This window comes from Oncorhynchus kisutch, linkage group LG10, assembly GCF_002021735.2.
Source record: "Oncorhynchus kisutch isolate 150728-3 linkage group LG10, Okis_V2, whole genome shotgun sequence".
In the NCBI taxonomy this organism is placed as follows: domain Eukaryota; kingdom Metazoa; phylum Chordata; class Actinopteri; order Salmoniformes; family Salmonidae; genus Oncorhynchus; species Oncorhynchus kisutch.
Genome location: NC_034183.2, coordinates 60315966 through 60331635, shown reverse-complemented (window position 1 = coordinate 60331635; position 15670 = coordinate 60315966). Strand labels below are relative to the sequence as shown.

Genomic DNA, 15670 nt, shown 5'->3' with positions numbered 1-15670 from the left:
CTTGGAATGTAACATGCTAGAGTATGTCTTTTCCTTTGTGAAAATGGCCATTCAATCATTTCTGGGCCATGTGACATTCCTCGATGGCCCAAAAAATCCATGTTTTGATCCGATCATTACAACGTTAGCTGTGTGCACCCCATAATTCATGCGACTGACTAAGCTATTGAAATTCAAATGATATTACTCTGTCCAGCGCAAGTGAAAGGTGGTCGAAAAAAAGTGGTACCAACGTTTTGGTTGAAGGTACAGGAAATGTTGTAGGCCACCCAATTAGACGTGATATTATTAAGTCACCCTTTTGTGCTTGTTTGTGTGAGTGCATAGGTAAGTTGTTTCGATATGGTGGAATAAATGGAGAAATGAAAGGAATGTATTTAGTGGGATGAATTCAGTGTGCGATTGAATATTCCAATGCCATACCCATTGTTAGTCCTTTAGACTAGATCCGAGATCCCTTAAGAGAATGAAGAGAAAAGGTATCAGGACGGCAGGAATCAATAGATGTAATCATCAAGGGCTTGCAAAAGAGCTGTTACGAAACAGGACACAAGCAGCCGGGATGATTGCCCTATTAGTAGTTGACCAATTACAAAATAGCAATCAGCAATGCGGGCAGGTACGTGTTGATTGCTGTATTGGCTTCGTAAATAGGCTTCATAAGGAACTAAATGGCTCAGCACATGACACCTTCACAGTGGAGAATATTTGATACTACTGACTTCCGTTGAGTCGAGTCGTGTGTCCTTGACGTGATTTGAAGTCGACTTCTGATGTGGGATTTAGTTCATTTTTAAAAGAAGATTTGCTGAGGAATCGAAATGATAAGACAAAGTAAAGGCCCTAAATACAGGCTGCCAGTTAAATGCAGCAATGACACGGCTAAAGTGTGTAATTGCCGGACCAAAGAGCAGGAATTGTCTGCTGTTGCATCTTCACTCATGAGACAGGTAATAGCGGAGCTCCGTGGTGCTGAAAAGGACAGCGCCCCTGGCCATTTGCCAAAGCCTATTTCCCGTTGGAGGGATTCTTGACATGCTATAGGCACAGTTCAGTACACCCCTCATCCAACAGACAGACCCCCTCCTGTAATTGGTCCCAGAATCATCCACTTGATTCCCGACCACCAACCGATTCTCGGGGTGCATTGGTGTAAAATGTGGTCGTCGAGATAAAGTTCTATAGGCTACATGGGGTAATGGCATCTGGAGCTTTTTTTTTGGAGCTACCTACACCAGTAGGAGAGCTTACAGATAAAGAGTGCACTAGGCTAGAGAGAAAAGTAGCATTCCGTTTTTCATAAAGTAGGTCAATGTAACTTACCCTCTTTTGATACTTGAGAAACATAGATTCACATGATGTCCAAATCTGCAAGAGACAAACCAGCAGAAAATCAGCAGGTGAACAAAAGGGTTAAGTGAATATGATTTAAGAGCAGTCAAATGAAGTAATAGTGACATAGATTGTAAGAACTGAAATCTACCATGTGAACATTGCATTGTGGCTTTAGAAGAGCATGTATTTGTAGATGAATGACAGATTAGGTTTGGTGACAAAGTAACTGTATAATTTGAGGTACTCTACATGAGCATGTGTTTGCCTATTTGATGATCTGTTGGTAGTTAATGTTTGATTTTGACCACGTACTTGTTGTGACAATTGCATCAGGTTGAGGGAGAAATGCTCTGTGTGGCCATTGTGAGTGGCACTTCTGATCCAGCAGGTGGTGTTAAGATCCCTCCCTATGTGGCTTGAATGATGAGCCAGTGTTGGCTAAATGACTTGTGGTCCAGTGGGTGGTGGTGAAATGCCTCCCTATCTATATGACTTGACCTATTCCTTTGACATTGTTCACTTGGAGATGATTCCGGTCTTCTTCGTGTCCTCTTCATGAGCACTTCTGCATGTCTTCCTTCCTGTCTTGCCATGTGTGTTTTTGTTAGATATCACTGGGCACATTCCTAACGTGGAGGTCGTTTGCATAGCTCATGTCATGTGGATATATAAAGTATTGTATTGTAAGGTATGTTAGTCTACGGACTGTCTGACATGGCTCGTCCATATATTGATGTATTCCAATTCCATTTGGGTGTATTGTGTGGAATGTTGGAACATGGTTCGATCTTACTTGTTAGACTTGACTGTGCTGTTGGAGCTAGTAACACAAGCATTTCTGCTAAACAGGTGTATGTATATCTCTCTAGTCACCCCCAAAACCAAATCTTTCTTTGGCCGCCTCTCCTTCCTTCCAGTTCTCTGCTGCCAATGACTGGAAGGAAGTAGAAAAATCTGTGAAACTGGAAACACTTATCTCCCTCACTAGCTTTAAGCACCAACTGTCAGAGCAGCTCACAGATTACTGCACCTGTACATAGCCCACCTATAATTTAGCCCAAACAACTACCTCTTTCCCTACTGTATTTATGTTATTTATTTTGCTCCTTTGCACCCCATTATTTCTATTTCTACTTTTCACATTCTTCCACTGCAAATCTACCATTCCAGTGTTTAACTTGCTATATTGTATTTACTTTGCCACCATGGCCTTTTTTTGCCTTTACTTCCCTTATCTCACCTCATTTGCTCACATCGTATATAGTCTTGTTTATACCTTATTATTGACTGCATGTTTGTTTTACTCCATGTGTAACTCTGTGTTGTTGTATGTCGAACTGCTTTGCTTTATCTTGGCCAGGTCGCAATTGTAAATGAGAAGTTGTTCTCAACTTGCCTACCTGGTTAAATAAAGGTGAAATCAAAAATAAATTAAATAAATAGACAGGTGTGTGCCGTTCCAAACCATGTACAATCATGTACAAGTATTTCCGTTTTTATTTTGTATACATTTGCTACAATGTCTAAAAACCTGTCTCCACTTTGTCATTATGGGGTATTGTGTGTAGATTGATGATTTTTTAGATCCATTTTGAATAAGGCTGTAACATAACATGTGGAAAAATTCAAGGGGTGTGAATACGTTCTGAATGCACTGTATAAGAGGCAATCTCTATCATTCATTCATGTTGGGTAAAAATAGGAAAAAGTTAATATTACAACAATATTGTGTGTCTGTGCACAGTCTATCTACGCACTCCCTCAGGGTTTTAATGTAACCACAAATACAATGAAGTAAGGGAACAATGAATGGTAATGTAACATAGACCATACATCACATATCAGTTTGGAGACAGTCTTGACCCACAACTACTGTGGGAAAGACTAAGAGGACATCAATGTGTTGCACAAGAAATATAGAAGAAAAAATATGTTTTCTATAACGGATATGTTTATTGGTCTTTTACAACAGCAACAAAAAAAGTCTAGAAATACAAGAAATAAAAGGAGATGATGAATACCTGGTCGTCAACAGCCAGTCCACTAATAACAACCTTCAGGATGTTAAAGCTTTGAACCCAATGGAATCCTACTTTCTGCCTGGCAGACAGAAGGCTCCATAAATCATTCTGTTATAACACTGGTTCACACCAACACGATGGGAGAGGTGCTTATGGTATAATATGACACTAAAGCTATGAAACTGGTTCAAACACGATACACTTTTTTCCCCTCATGTCTTTATTGTCTTTCAAAAGAAACAGATAAACCTTTTTTCCCCCCAATTTGTTCTGGTTTAAAATAATAAAGACCTCAAATATGTAATTAGTCATTTACAAAATGGTAATTTATGTTTAACATTTAATAATCAAGGCATCAACAAGTGTGCATATTCAAATTGATCGATTGCTCTTCCCTGAACCACTGAATTAAAACCAACGCTCTAACACTCAATAAAACATGAATTACCCTTCTGTAAATCATGCTAATATTATACAGCCATTTGTAATGTATTGAAATTAAGGTGACACGAGATGTCAAAGAGACCTTTTTGAGTTAAGTATTTTGTACATGGTACAGAAAACATAACTGAATAGACAGAATTATACATAGCAATATTATAGTATGTCAATGTAACGGGATTCTTCTGTTGAAGGAGAGGCGGACCAAAACGCAGCGTGGTTATTGTGATACATCTTTAATAAAGATGAAAATAGAACAACATACAAAAACGTGAAAAAACGAAAACAGCCCTATCTGGTGTAACCAACACAAAGACAGGAACAATCACCCACAAACCCCAACACCGCCTTTCGTTCCAGTTCTCTGGTGCCTGTGACTGGAACGAATTGCAACAAAAAAAAAATCGCTGAAGTTGGAGACTTTTATCTCCCTCACCAACTTCAAACATCTGCTATCTGAGCAGCTAACCGATCGCTGCAACTGTACATAGTCTATCGGTAAATAGCCCACACATTTTTACCTACCTCATCCCCATGCTGTTTAAATTGATTTACTTTTCTGCTCTTTTGCACACCAATATCTCTACCTGTACATGACCATCTGATCATTTATCACGCCAGTGTTAATCTGCAAAATTGTAATTATTCGCCTACCTCCTCATGCCTTTTGCACACAATGTATATAGACTCCCCTTTTTTTCTACTGTGTTATTGACTTGTTAATTGTTTACGCCATGTGTAACTCTGTGTTGTCTGTTCACACTGCTATGCTTTATCTTGGCCAGGTCGCAGTTGCAAATGAGAAATTGTTCTCAACTAGCCTACCTGGTTAAATAAAGGTGAAATCAAATAAAAAAATAAAATAAAAAAACCAAACAGGCTCCCTAAATATGGTTCCCAATCAGAGAGAATGACTAACACCTGCCTCTGATTGAGAACCATATCAGGCCCAAACACAGAAACAGACAAGACATCCAACATAGAATGCCCACTCAGATCACACAAAACATAGAAACATACAAAGCAAACTATGGTCAGGGTGTGACAGTCAAGCACACATTTGGGCTGTCTTTCTAAAAAAAGGGCCTTTGTTCCAAGTCTGACAAACCTAATTCCACACATTATCGTACACCACTTAAAGTAGATTGATATGTCAAATATAAAATGGTGGGTTATTGGACAAGGTTATATTGGTAAAGTTAACAGGGTCTTTTGCTGGTCATATATATAGGGGGAATGCTGAGGCAACATGGCATGGTACAATCTAATTTACTACAAACCTGCTACCAAAGAGTTATTCACAGTTATTTATATACTAAACTAAGTGGATTGCAGTATCTCTATGACAGTGGTGGTTTTGATGAAAACATTTGGTGGGATCATCATTTAGGCTACCAATTAAAAATAATTCCCTCGCTTATGCTGTGCTTTGTTTTACATTTCCTGGTCCAATACTGTACAATCATGAAAGACATGTTTTTACCGACTTGTGTGAGTCGTCCACCTGTGTGTCAGTAAACCAGCTGAAATGACAGAGGTTAATTCTAGCAAGAGGGCTGTTTGATTCTAATGGCTGTTCCAGGGAAGTAGCTTAACATAATTATGGTAAACTCCTGCTACTTGTTTTCGAGTGCCTATGCAATTTAAATGCACTTTTATCTGCAATTGATGTTAAAAATGAATCCAAGGCTGGATGTGCGGTATATTCATATAGAGGAGATGATGGATTTGCTTGGCCCTGCAGCTTGCCATAGAAGGGTAAGGCAGAGTAGTGGGGTCCACTGCTGGTGTCTGGGGTTAGGAGGACAGGGGTAAGGTTTGTGGGGGCAGAGGCCATGCTGCGTGTGGGCTGGAGGGAGCGCGTCTACTCTGGTTGGGGAGCTGCTGGCGTCTCGTTGGCATTGGCGTCCGTGGTCTTGTTTTCCACCTCATTGTCAGATAGGAGGTCGAGCGATGTTCCCTCCACCTGCAGCTGACGCCTGCCTGAGCGGCTGGAGGAGAAACTGATGGGGCCTCCACGCCTGCAGGGGACAGAGGGGGCCAGGAGAGGTGGAGAGGTATTAGTAACGAGGACCATCAATTTGGCCAATATACACAACTGTTTGTGTGTGTGTGTGTGTGTGTGTGGGGGGCTCTAAATACCTGAGGCGGCTCTTGAGTGTGTTGACCTCACGTCTGAGACCCTCGCTGGCCTCAGTGGCATCGTCCAGCTCCCTCTGCAGCTTCCTGTGGTAGGCGTTGGCACGTGTGGCCTCCTCCTCAGCCTCCTCAAGCTGCCTCTTCAGCTGCTTCATGCAAGAGTTGGCCTTCTCCATCTGACCCAGCTAGGAGTCACAACAGACAACAATGATGAACAGTCAATACTAATACTTACAATACTCAGCAGTCCTATGGTCCAGTGGTTACTGGACGACGCTAGGCCAATTCTGCGTCGCCCCATGGACCTCCCGGTCGCTGCCGGTTACGACAGAGCCTGGGCGCGAACCCAGAGTCTCTGATGGCACAGCTGGCGCTGCAGTAAGGCCGAGTGGCACCTTTTCAATGAGGTACGGTCAGAGATTAATATATCCATCTGTGTTAAGGTGCTCCTGACGGTATACGCTGATGAAGACAGTTTGTCGGTCGGAAAGGTTGGATATTTGTCACGGTCGTCCTCTTCATCTGAAGAGGAGAGGCGAGATGGATCGGAGGACCAAAATGCGGCGTGGTATGTGTTCATCATTAATTTTAATAAAGAAAACACTGAACACTAAAACCCTATACAAAAACAATAAACGAAATAACAACCGTGACGCTAATGCGAACTGCGCTGAAACAAACAATCACCCACAAACAAACAGTGCAACCCAGGCTACCTAAGTATGATTCTCAATCAGAGACAACTAACCATACTAGGCCGAAACATAGAAATCCCCAAATCATAGAAAAACAAACATAGACTGCCCACCCCAACTCACGCCCTGACCATACTAAATAATGACAAAACAAAGGAAATAAAGGTCAGAACGTGACAATATTAGGTTATTAAATTATTGAGTCTGAGTTAGAGTGTCCAGCTCTCCTTTTCTATTTCAAAGGTCCTCCTAACAACCATTGCAAAGCTACGTTCGATCTGTATCAGATGTCTCGTCAACTGAAGTGAAATAGGCATTTTACTTTCCATAATAAAATGTTACTCTCAAGTATCTTAAGAAGATAGAAGCTAATAAATATGTTTTATGTTTACTGTATATTGTATAGGCTGTAAATGTGTCTTTACGTTTGTCTATTGCTGGCAGCACCAATTCATCGAGTCAAATTCTGTGAATGTGTGAATGTAGGCCACTTGGCCAATAAAAGTTGTTTTGATTCTGATAGACAGTAACGTTACTTCGAATGTCCTAGACTCTTCCCATATCCCAACTCTGAATACACGATAAATTCATTTTGTTAATAATTTTTCAACATTTTGGTGTGTGTGATTTGTTGGCTATTTACGCTGGTAACGCATAGACAGGCGCATCATCATTTGGTTTATGACATCACAATGTGAAATAGGCAACATATTTTGATGTTCTGCAAACCCAGGCATAGTCTACAAATACACTGAAATGGGATGTTTGTGTTGCTGTAAAAAGGTATATGTCTATTCTGGGCTAGAATTTGTCTAATTCTGTTACGCTTTAGAGTATATTCTATTCTTTTCAGCTATTCCTAGTTGTTTCATTGTCTATTTATGTGTGCCAAATGGCAGGATTTGGGACAGAGGGTATAACTGTATGATGGTTACAATGGTTTTATTTTTGCTATTTGTCTGCCTATGATACAGAATTCAATATGATTGGGCGACAAATTCTTTATTTTATGGTCAGATAATGTTTATTTTTTTTATTTTACCTTTATATTACTAGGCAATTTGTGACATTTGCTGCTAGTTCAAATATAACATATATAATGTTTCTCCAAACAGAAAAAGAAGTGCAGAGTTCGCCTCGGGATTGGGAGCCGCTGTCCATCGCCGTTCCCAATCCCACCCAAACTGACGTCATTGGATGCCAGCATGGTAACTGCGTCAGTTTGGAAAAACCGGGAGAAGAAGAACGTAAAGGATCACGACCAACTTGATTCTTCCTTTGTCTCTTCTTTCCATTTGAAACCGTCTACAACATCTCTGACGCCCCTCAACCCCTTGTCTGGCCGAACACCAATCGGCACTCCATCCCCCTCACCCCCTGGATCCCCTGCCAGATCCCCTTCCACTCTCTCCAAGTTCTTCGGCCTCTCTTGCCTCTCCTCTCTCCACATGTCATCTCTCTCTTCTTCTTCTTCTTCTTCTTCTTCTTCTTCTTCAGAGGAAGGATCACAGACCTCCTCCCCTTTTAGTGCATCTTCTGTTTCCCTGGCTGTCTCAACTCAGTTTTCCTCCTCTGCCACTCCCCCCAGTCCTGCCTGCCCTTCCTCCACAACCCACGTCTCCTCCCCTGCCCCCCTGTCCTCCTCTCCAAACCCCCTGGACCACCATGGAGAGACCAACAAAGACAGTGAGACTGCCAGGTACTGCAGCCTGATATCACATTTCATGCCAACCATTGAAATGAAAAAGCCAATATAATATAGCTAACCTAATGCATATGTCTGTGTGTCTTTACAGAGATCTTATGAGCTCTGAGGTCAAAGAGGTGGGAGCAGTTGTTCCAAAGAGAATGATACCCCTATTTGCTGGCATTGCAGGTCTGTAAACGGGTGCCATTTTTTGGTGCTATTTTTCTCAATTCATCTTTGACAAAGCTTCTCTCTTATACCGCTCTCCGTCTCTCTGTCTCTCTCTGCAGAGGCCTCCATTGACCTGAAGGCTTCCTCTGTCTCCTTGGAGAGGTAAGTACTGTAGACAATAGCCACCTTCATCTCACTCAACTCTACATAAGAGTGGTCACTCACACCCTGACATGGTAAGGAATATATGTATGCCTGTACATTAAAACAGACGGATTGGTGTTGAGCTACTGCTACTGAGGCCTCTACCCTGTCTCTCTTCCTCCAGGCCATTGGTCAGGTCTCGGGAAGCCATGGCTCGCCTCCCCAACCTGGTCAGCAAGAGTAGCACCCAGCTGGGGGAGCAGAGCTGCACAGACGAGGGCGAAGACAACACCAAGCTCTTCGGGTAAAACACACACACACACACACACACACACACACACACACACACACACACACACACACACACACACACACACACACACACACACACACACACACACACACACACACACACACACACACACACACACACACACACACACCTACTCTTATCTCTGAGCTCTGCTTTTTGTTTTAAATAATTCAGTGTGGTACTCAGAGTTATCTTGTGTTCATGCCTTACAAATACATTCATTAGTTTACCTTTGGTCCACAGTTCAGATATTAGTGTGTATCTGATGGCTTCTTTCCCACAGGTTGCCTAATATTGGCAACACCTGCTTCATGAACTCTGCTCTGCAGTGCCTGCTGGGGCTGCCAGCATTTTGCAGAGACATCCTGAGACAGCAGAACATCTGGAGTTCCTCCCCCTCCTCTAAACTGCTATGGTATACAGCCTCGCTCTCACCCTCCTGTCCCACCTGTACACACACTGACCCACCCACCTAGACGCTTATAGTTACAGTACACAAGTTCCGCCTCGATGTATGTGTCAGTGGAGGCTGCTGAGGGGAGGACGGCTCGTAATGATGTCTGAAACGGAACAAATGGAATGGCATCAAACACATGGAAACTATATGTTTGATGTATTTGATAGCATTCCACTGATTCCGCTCCAGCCATTACCACGAACCCGTCCTCCCCAATTAAGGTGCTATCAACCTCCTGTGGTATGTATGTATGTATGTATTTATCTATTTATCTATGTATGTATTTATCTATTTATGTATGTGTGCTAAACAAAAATATAAACGCAACATGCAACAATTTCAAAGATTTTACTCAGTTACAATTCATATAAGGAAATTAGTCTATTGAAATAAATTCATTAGGCCATAATCTATGGATTTCACGACTGAGCAAGGGTGCAGCCATGGGTGGGGCTGGGAGGGCATAGGCCCATCCACTGGGGAGTTAGGCGCAGCCGATCAGAATGAGATTTCCCCACAAAAGAGCTTTATTACAGACAGAAGTACTCCTCAGCACCCCCTCAGACGATGCCGCAGGTGAAGAAGCTGGATATGGAGGTCCTGGGCTTGTGTGGTTACACGTGGTCTGCGGTTGGGAGGCCGGTTGGACATACTGCTAAATTTTCTAAAACAATGTTGGAGATGGCTTATGGTATAGAAATGAACATTCAATTCTCTGGCAATAGCTCTGGTGGAGATTCCTGCTGTCAGCATGCTAATTGCACACTCCCTCAAAACCTGAGACATCTGTGGTATTGTGTTGTGTAACAAAACTGCACATTTTAGAGTGGCCTTTTATTGTCCTCAGCACAAGGTGCACCTGTGTAATGATCATGCTGTTTAATCAGCTTCTTGATATGCCACCTGTCAGGTGGATGGATTATCTTGGCAAAGGATAAATGCTCACTAACAGATATACAAACAAATCTGTGCACAGAAATAAGCTTTTTTGTGCGTATGGAAAATGTATAGGATCTTTTATTTCAGCTCATGAAACATGGGACCAATACTTCACATGTTGCATTTATATTTTTGTTCAGTATACTGTATGTATGTATGTATGTGTGTGTGTATGTATGTATGTATGTATGTATGTATGTATGTATGTATGTATGTATGTATGTATGTATGTATGTATGTATGTATGTATGTATGTATGTATGTATGTATGTATGTATGTATGTATGCATGCATGCATGTATGTATGTATGCATGTATTTATGTACAGTGGGGCAAAAAAGTATTTTGTCAGCCACCAATTGTGCAAGTTCTCCCACTTAAAAAGATGGGAGAGGCCTGTAATTTTCATCATAGGTACACTTCAACTATGACAGAAAAAAAATCAGGAAAATCACATTGTACGAATTTTAATGAATTTATTTGCAAATTATGGTGGAAAATAAGTATTTGGTCACCTACTAACAAGCAAGATTTCTGGCTCTCACAGACCTGTAACCTCTTATTTTAGAGGCTCTTCTGTCCTCCACTCGTTACCTGTATTAATGGCACCTGTTTGAACTTGTTATCAGTATAAAAGACACCTGTCCACAACCTCAAACAGTCACACTCCAAACTCCATTATGGCCAAGACCAAAGAGCTGTCAAAGGACACCAGAAACAAAATTGTAGACCTGCACCAGGCTGGGAAGACTGAATCTGCAATAGGTAAGCAGCTTGGTTTGAAGAAATCAACTGTGGGAGCAATTATTAGGAAAGGGAAGACATACAAGACCACTGATAATCTCCCTCAATCTGGGGCTCCACGCAAGATCTCACCCGTGGGGTCAAAATGATCACAAGAACAGTGAGTAAAAATCCCAGTACCACACTTTGGTCCCAGCTCTCTGCAGGTCATTCACTAGGTCCCCCACCTAGTGAATGACCTGCAGAGAGCTGGGACCAAAGTAACAAAGCCTACCATCAGTAACACACTACGCCGCCAGGGACTCAAATCCTGCAGTGCCAGACGTGTCCACCTGCTTAAGCCAGTACATGTACAGGCCCGTCTGAAGTTTGCTAGAGAGCATTTGGATGATCCAGAAGAAGATTGGGAGAATGTCATATGGTCAGATGAAACCAAAATGCTGAGTTGCATCCAAAGAACACCATACCTACTGTGAAGCATGTTTTTCTGCAAAGGGACCAGGACGACTGATCTGTGTAAAGGAAAGAATGAATGGGGCCATGTATCATGAGATTTTGAGTGAAAACCTCCTTCCATCAGCAAGGGCATTGAAGATTAAACGCTGCTTGGTCTTTCAGCATGACAATGATCCCAAACACACCGCCTGGGCAACGAAGGAGTGGCTTCGTAAGAAGCATTTCAAGGTCCTGGAGTGGCCTAGCCAGTCTCCAGATCTCAACCCCATAGAAAATCTTTGGAGGGAGTTGAAAGTCTGTGTTGCCCAGCAACAGCCCCAAAACATCATTGCTCTAGTGGAGATCTGCATGGAGGAATGGACCAAAATACCAGCAACAGTGTATGAAAACCTTATGAAGACTTACAGACAACGTTTGACCTCTGTCATTGCCAACAAAGGGTATATAACAAAGTTTTGAGATAAACTTTTGTTATTGACCAAATACTTATTTTCCACCATAATTTGCAAATAAATTCATAAAAAATCCTACAAAGTGATTTTCTGGATTTTATTTCTCATTTTGTCTGTCATAGTTGAACTGTACCTATGATGAAAATTACAGGCCTCTCTCATCTTTATAAGTGGGAGAACATGCACAATTGGAGGCTGACTAAATAATGTTTTGCCCCACTGTATGTATGTATGAATGTAAGTATGTATGGATGGATGGATTTATATTGTCCTTCGTACACTCTTAGTGCCTCATATGATTTTTAAGATAAAACCACACCCAACTCAGCTTCTGATTAACACCAGAGATGATTTCCTGTCACAGCCAGGAATCAGTTGAATCATATTTGATCAGAGGCTAAAGTAGAAGCACAGAGCTAATCTGTGGCCAAGGTGAGAGAGTGAAACATGAATGCATGCTCTTTGTCTCCCTCCACAGCTGCTTTGCCAAGTTACATCAGGCCAGGCTTTCTGGAGGCACTGTTAATGCTAAGAACAAGGAAAATAAGAAAATCCTTCAAACAGTCAAGCGCTGTCTTTCCGTTGTCAATGAGGACTATGAGGAAGACTATGAACAGGTAAGATATTATTTGCTAAAAGACTCACTTAACAATAAACCTGGGACACGTGACAATGTTTTTCCTCAGCTCTGTTTCAGTTGTAGTTGTTGATGTATTTTCTGCTTCTTTCCCATTCTTCTCTTAGGATGCCCATGAATGTGTGTTGCTCCTCCTCTTTCAGCTGAAGGAGGAGGGTATGGCATTAAAGGGCTCACCAGAGCCATACACCTGCCCCGTGAAGCAGTTAGAATTCAAGCTGAAGACTTCCCGTACCTGCACCAGGTAACAGCTGTCATTTGTATACGGTGTACCTTGATGTCATCACATTTGTGAGGAGGTTTAATGTCATCATAACATGCAGGATACAGAGGTAAAGCATTAAGATAGTGTGTAGAGGGATCAAAAGGTTTGTGTTGGATAGCTGATGCATTTCTCTCCGTACTTCTGAAGCTGTGGAGTTATAGTGTATGGTCAGGAGGATTATAATCACCTGTCACTGAGCCTGAGCCATTACCTGCCACACAGCCTGGACCTCTACTTTAAGGTCAGCACTTAGCTTAAACCAAGAGTTAGTATGTCAAGGAACACTATCATTAATGTCATAATGTTCATAATTGTATTGCTATCCTTTGTCACCTAGCCATCTGCGTTAGAGTGTGCATGCAGGGTGTGCTCAGGCAGCACGGCATCTGTGACTAGGCACTTCCTCACGCTGCCCCGGTGAGTCCCTCCATCATCATCTCAGATTACAATTGACAGTCCTGATCTAACTCACCAAACTGGGTTATTGATTTGAGTACAAGACTGATTCCTTTGTCTGTGTGAACGCCTGCCTGCTCGTCTGTGTATGTGAATGTTTGTCTGTCTGTCTGTCTGTCTTTGTGAATGCCTGCCCGCCTGCCTGTCTGTCTCTGAGCAGGGTCCTAATGCTTCATATCAAGCGATTTACTGCAGGTGACTGGGAGCCAGAGAAGGTGGATGATCCCATGTCCATCCCTGCAGAAATAACCCTCCCAGCCGTATGTGGGAAGACAGCCCATGTCCAGTATGGAGCCAGGTTGGTTTACACTCTGTTTGGGCACATTGCACATTGAGTAGCCAACACACACCATGATTTTCACACACTAGATATTTATTTTCAATGCCATCAATTTACACAGGGCAAGCTCCCTGGGTAGAAACAACATGGACAACACACCTGCAAACTCCCCGAAAGGCACCCTTGATAGACCAGGTAGGACATTGTGTTACTGACTTCATGCAGAACACCCTCTCATGAAACAGGACTGTTGAGGAAAAAAGTGGGAAGCTGAAGTTAAGAGTATATTTGTTGATGGGTTTCCACTTCACTTTCTGGGGTTTGTATTTACACTATATTTGATATACCCCCACCAGCTTCAAATTCCTCTGACCAGCTAGAGAAACCAGCTGACAGTGAGAAAAAGCAGCAGGCAGCCGCTGTGGTGAGGAGAGAGAGAGAGAGAGAGAGAGAGAGAGAGAAATAAATAAATAACAGATAATTAGATCCAGTTGAGATAGTGGGCGGATCAAGATAAGGCAGTTATAGAAGGCACCCCTATCCTGTAGACAAAATAACAATCCTATTATTAAATGTGTTTCCTTACAGAGACACCAGCCAGACAATATCTACAAATTGTCAAGTGTGATCTCACATCTGGGAGACAGCATGTATACAGGTATGCAGGCATGCAGGTAGGCAGGCACGCAGGTATGCAGGCACGCACACACAATTATGAAAGCTTAATGTACACTCTATTTTGTTTCCCTTGTTCCCTAGGCCACTACATCAGTGATGTTTTGGACAGCCGTGGCAGTGGGTGGCTCTGCCTGGATGACGCACATGTCTTGAGGACAGATGAGGCCACTGTGCTGAAGGAGATTGCACAGACTGCCTACATCCTGTTCTATGTCTGCAGGTAAGGCTCTAGGCCACAAATATGAGAAGAATGTCACAAATGGAGTCAATGACGAAAAAGTGTTTACCAAAGCTAGAAAGATGATTCATTGACCACGCATTAAGAGTTATCCCTTTAACCTGTAATCCCTCTGTATGTGTTATTTTTCAGACATTGTATGTACATGTAAGATCTCCCTGTCATTTCTCATTAAAGTGGAGCAGGTGAAGGAGACCAGGCCCCTCACTACCAGGAGAAGGACCAGGAGAACCCATCATTAAACTCAGGGAGTGGCACAGCGCTCAGGGACCACCTGGAGTAGCACCTACCACACACCAAGAAACATCAGATTAATCGAATTAGGCTGCCCTACACCACCATCAACTGCCTTAGACCACCATCAAGCTGCCCTAGACCACCATCAGACTGCCCTACTCCACCATCAAGCTGCCCTAGACCACCATCAAGCTGCCCTACACCACCATCAAGCTGCCCTACTCCACCATCAAGCTGCCCTAGACCCCCATGAAGCTGCCCTACACCACCATCAAGCTGCCCTAGACCACCATCAAGCTGCCCTAGACCCCCATCAAGCTGCCCTAGACCCCCATCAAGCTGCCCTACACCACCATCAAGCTGCCCTACACCACCATCAAGCTGCCCTACACCACCATCAAGCTGCCCTAGACAACCATCAAGCTGCCCTAGACCACCATCAATTATCCCTACACCACCATCAAGCTGCCCTATACCACCATCAGACTATCCTAGACCATTAGGACATCACGCTGGCCTAAACCACCTAGACACCAAGCTGCACTAGACCACCAGAAGAAACAGCCTACACCACAAAGCATGTACCCACTCTAGGCCATCTACTGTATGTTTACAATTATATAAATATAAAACATCTCACCGACCGAGTGCAATTAATGTTCTTTTACTGTACATGGTAGTGAATAAATGTACCTACAGTGCATTCAGAAAGTATTCAGATCCCTTGACTTGTTCCACATTTAGTTAAGTTACAGCCTTATTCTAAAATGGATTAATTAATTTTTTCTTCTTCTCATCAATCTACCCCATAATGACAGCAAAAACAGGTTTTTAGATTTTTTTGCAAATTTATCAAGACAACATAAAGCTAAACTATCACATATA

The 15670-nt window shown here is 42.6% G+C and overlaps 2 protein-coding genes across 5 annotated transcripts; one reads left to right on the top strand and one right to left on the bottom strand.

The window, feature by feature from the left end:
- Window positions 1-5108: 5108 nt before the first annotated feature.
- LOC116375895 (myosin heavy chain, embryonic smooth muscle isoform-like) lies at window positions 5109-6447 on the bottom strand. Of its 2 annotated transcripts, XM_031834416.1 has the most exons (3): window positions 6332-6447; window positions 5940-6121; window positions 5109-5818 (listed from the first exon to the last, which is right to left on the bottom strand). In XM_031834416.1, exons 2-3 carry the CDS (start codon window positions 6110-6112, stop codon window positions 5662-5664), a joined length of 330 nt encoding a protein of 109 aa, XP_031690276.1. In that variant the 5' UTR covers window positions 6113-6121; window positions 6332-6447; the 3' UTR covers window positions 5109-5661. The 2 variants fall into 2 exon arrangements, with proteins under 2 accessions (XP_031690276.1, XP_031690274.1); XM_031834414.1 differs by lacking the exon at window positions 6332-6447 and having other exon boundaries at window positions 5940-6134.
- LOC116375893 (ubiquitin carboxyl-terminal hydrolase 29-like) lies at window positions 6395-14974 on the top strand. Of its 3 annotated transcripts, XM_031834407.1 has the most exons (16): window positions 6395-6504; window positions 7747-8330; window positions 8428-8507; window positions 8609-8651; window positions 8818-8937; window positions 9230-9361; window positions 12473-12611; window positions 12739-12875; window positions 13044-13137; window positions 13234-13313; window positions 13513-13650; window positions 13754-13827; window positions 13989-14056; window positions 14221-14290; window positions 14392-14530; window positions 14726-14974. In XM_031834407.1, exons 2-16 carry the CDS (start codon window positions 7837-7839, stop codon window positions 14829-14831), a joined length of 1914 nt encoding a protein of 637 aa, XP_031690267.1. In that variant the 5' UTR covers window positions 6395-6504; window positions 7747-7836; the 3' UTR covers window positions 14832-14974. The 3 variants fall into 3 exon arrangements, with proteins under 3 accessions (XP_031690267.1, XP_031690268.1, XP_031690269.1); XM_031834408.1 differs by lacking the exons at window positions 13989-14056; window positions 14221-14290; XM_031834409.1 differs by lacking the exons at window positions 13989-14056; window positions 14726-14974 and having other exon boundaries at window positions 14392-14515.
- Window positions 14975-15670: the final 696 nt, after the last annotated feature.

Bases quoted from the DNA above. Each gene is read 5' to 3' on its own strand.
- LOC116375893 (XM_031834407.1), top strand. From the start codon at position 7,837: ATGGTAACTGCGTCAGTTTGGAAAAACCGGGAGAAGAAGAACGTAAAG. The intron at 14,057-14,220 runs GTGAGGAGAGAG...GTTTCCTTACAG, and splicing joins AGCAGCAGGCAGCCGCTGTG to AGACACCAGCCAGACAATAT. The intron at 14,291-14,391 runs GTATGCAGGCAT...CTTGTTCCCTAG, and splicing joins GGGAGACAGCATGTATACAG to GCCACTACATCAGTGATGTT.
- LOC116375895 (XM_031834416.1), bottom strand. From the start codon at position 6,112: ATGGAGAAGGCCAACTCTTGCATGAAGCAGCTGAAGAGGCAGCTTGAG. The intron at 5,819-5,939 runs GTATTTAGAGCC...TGTCCCCTGCAG, and splicing joins ACACTCAAGAGCCGCCTCAG to GCGTGGAGGCCCCATCAGTT.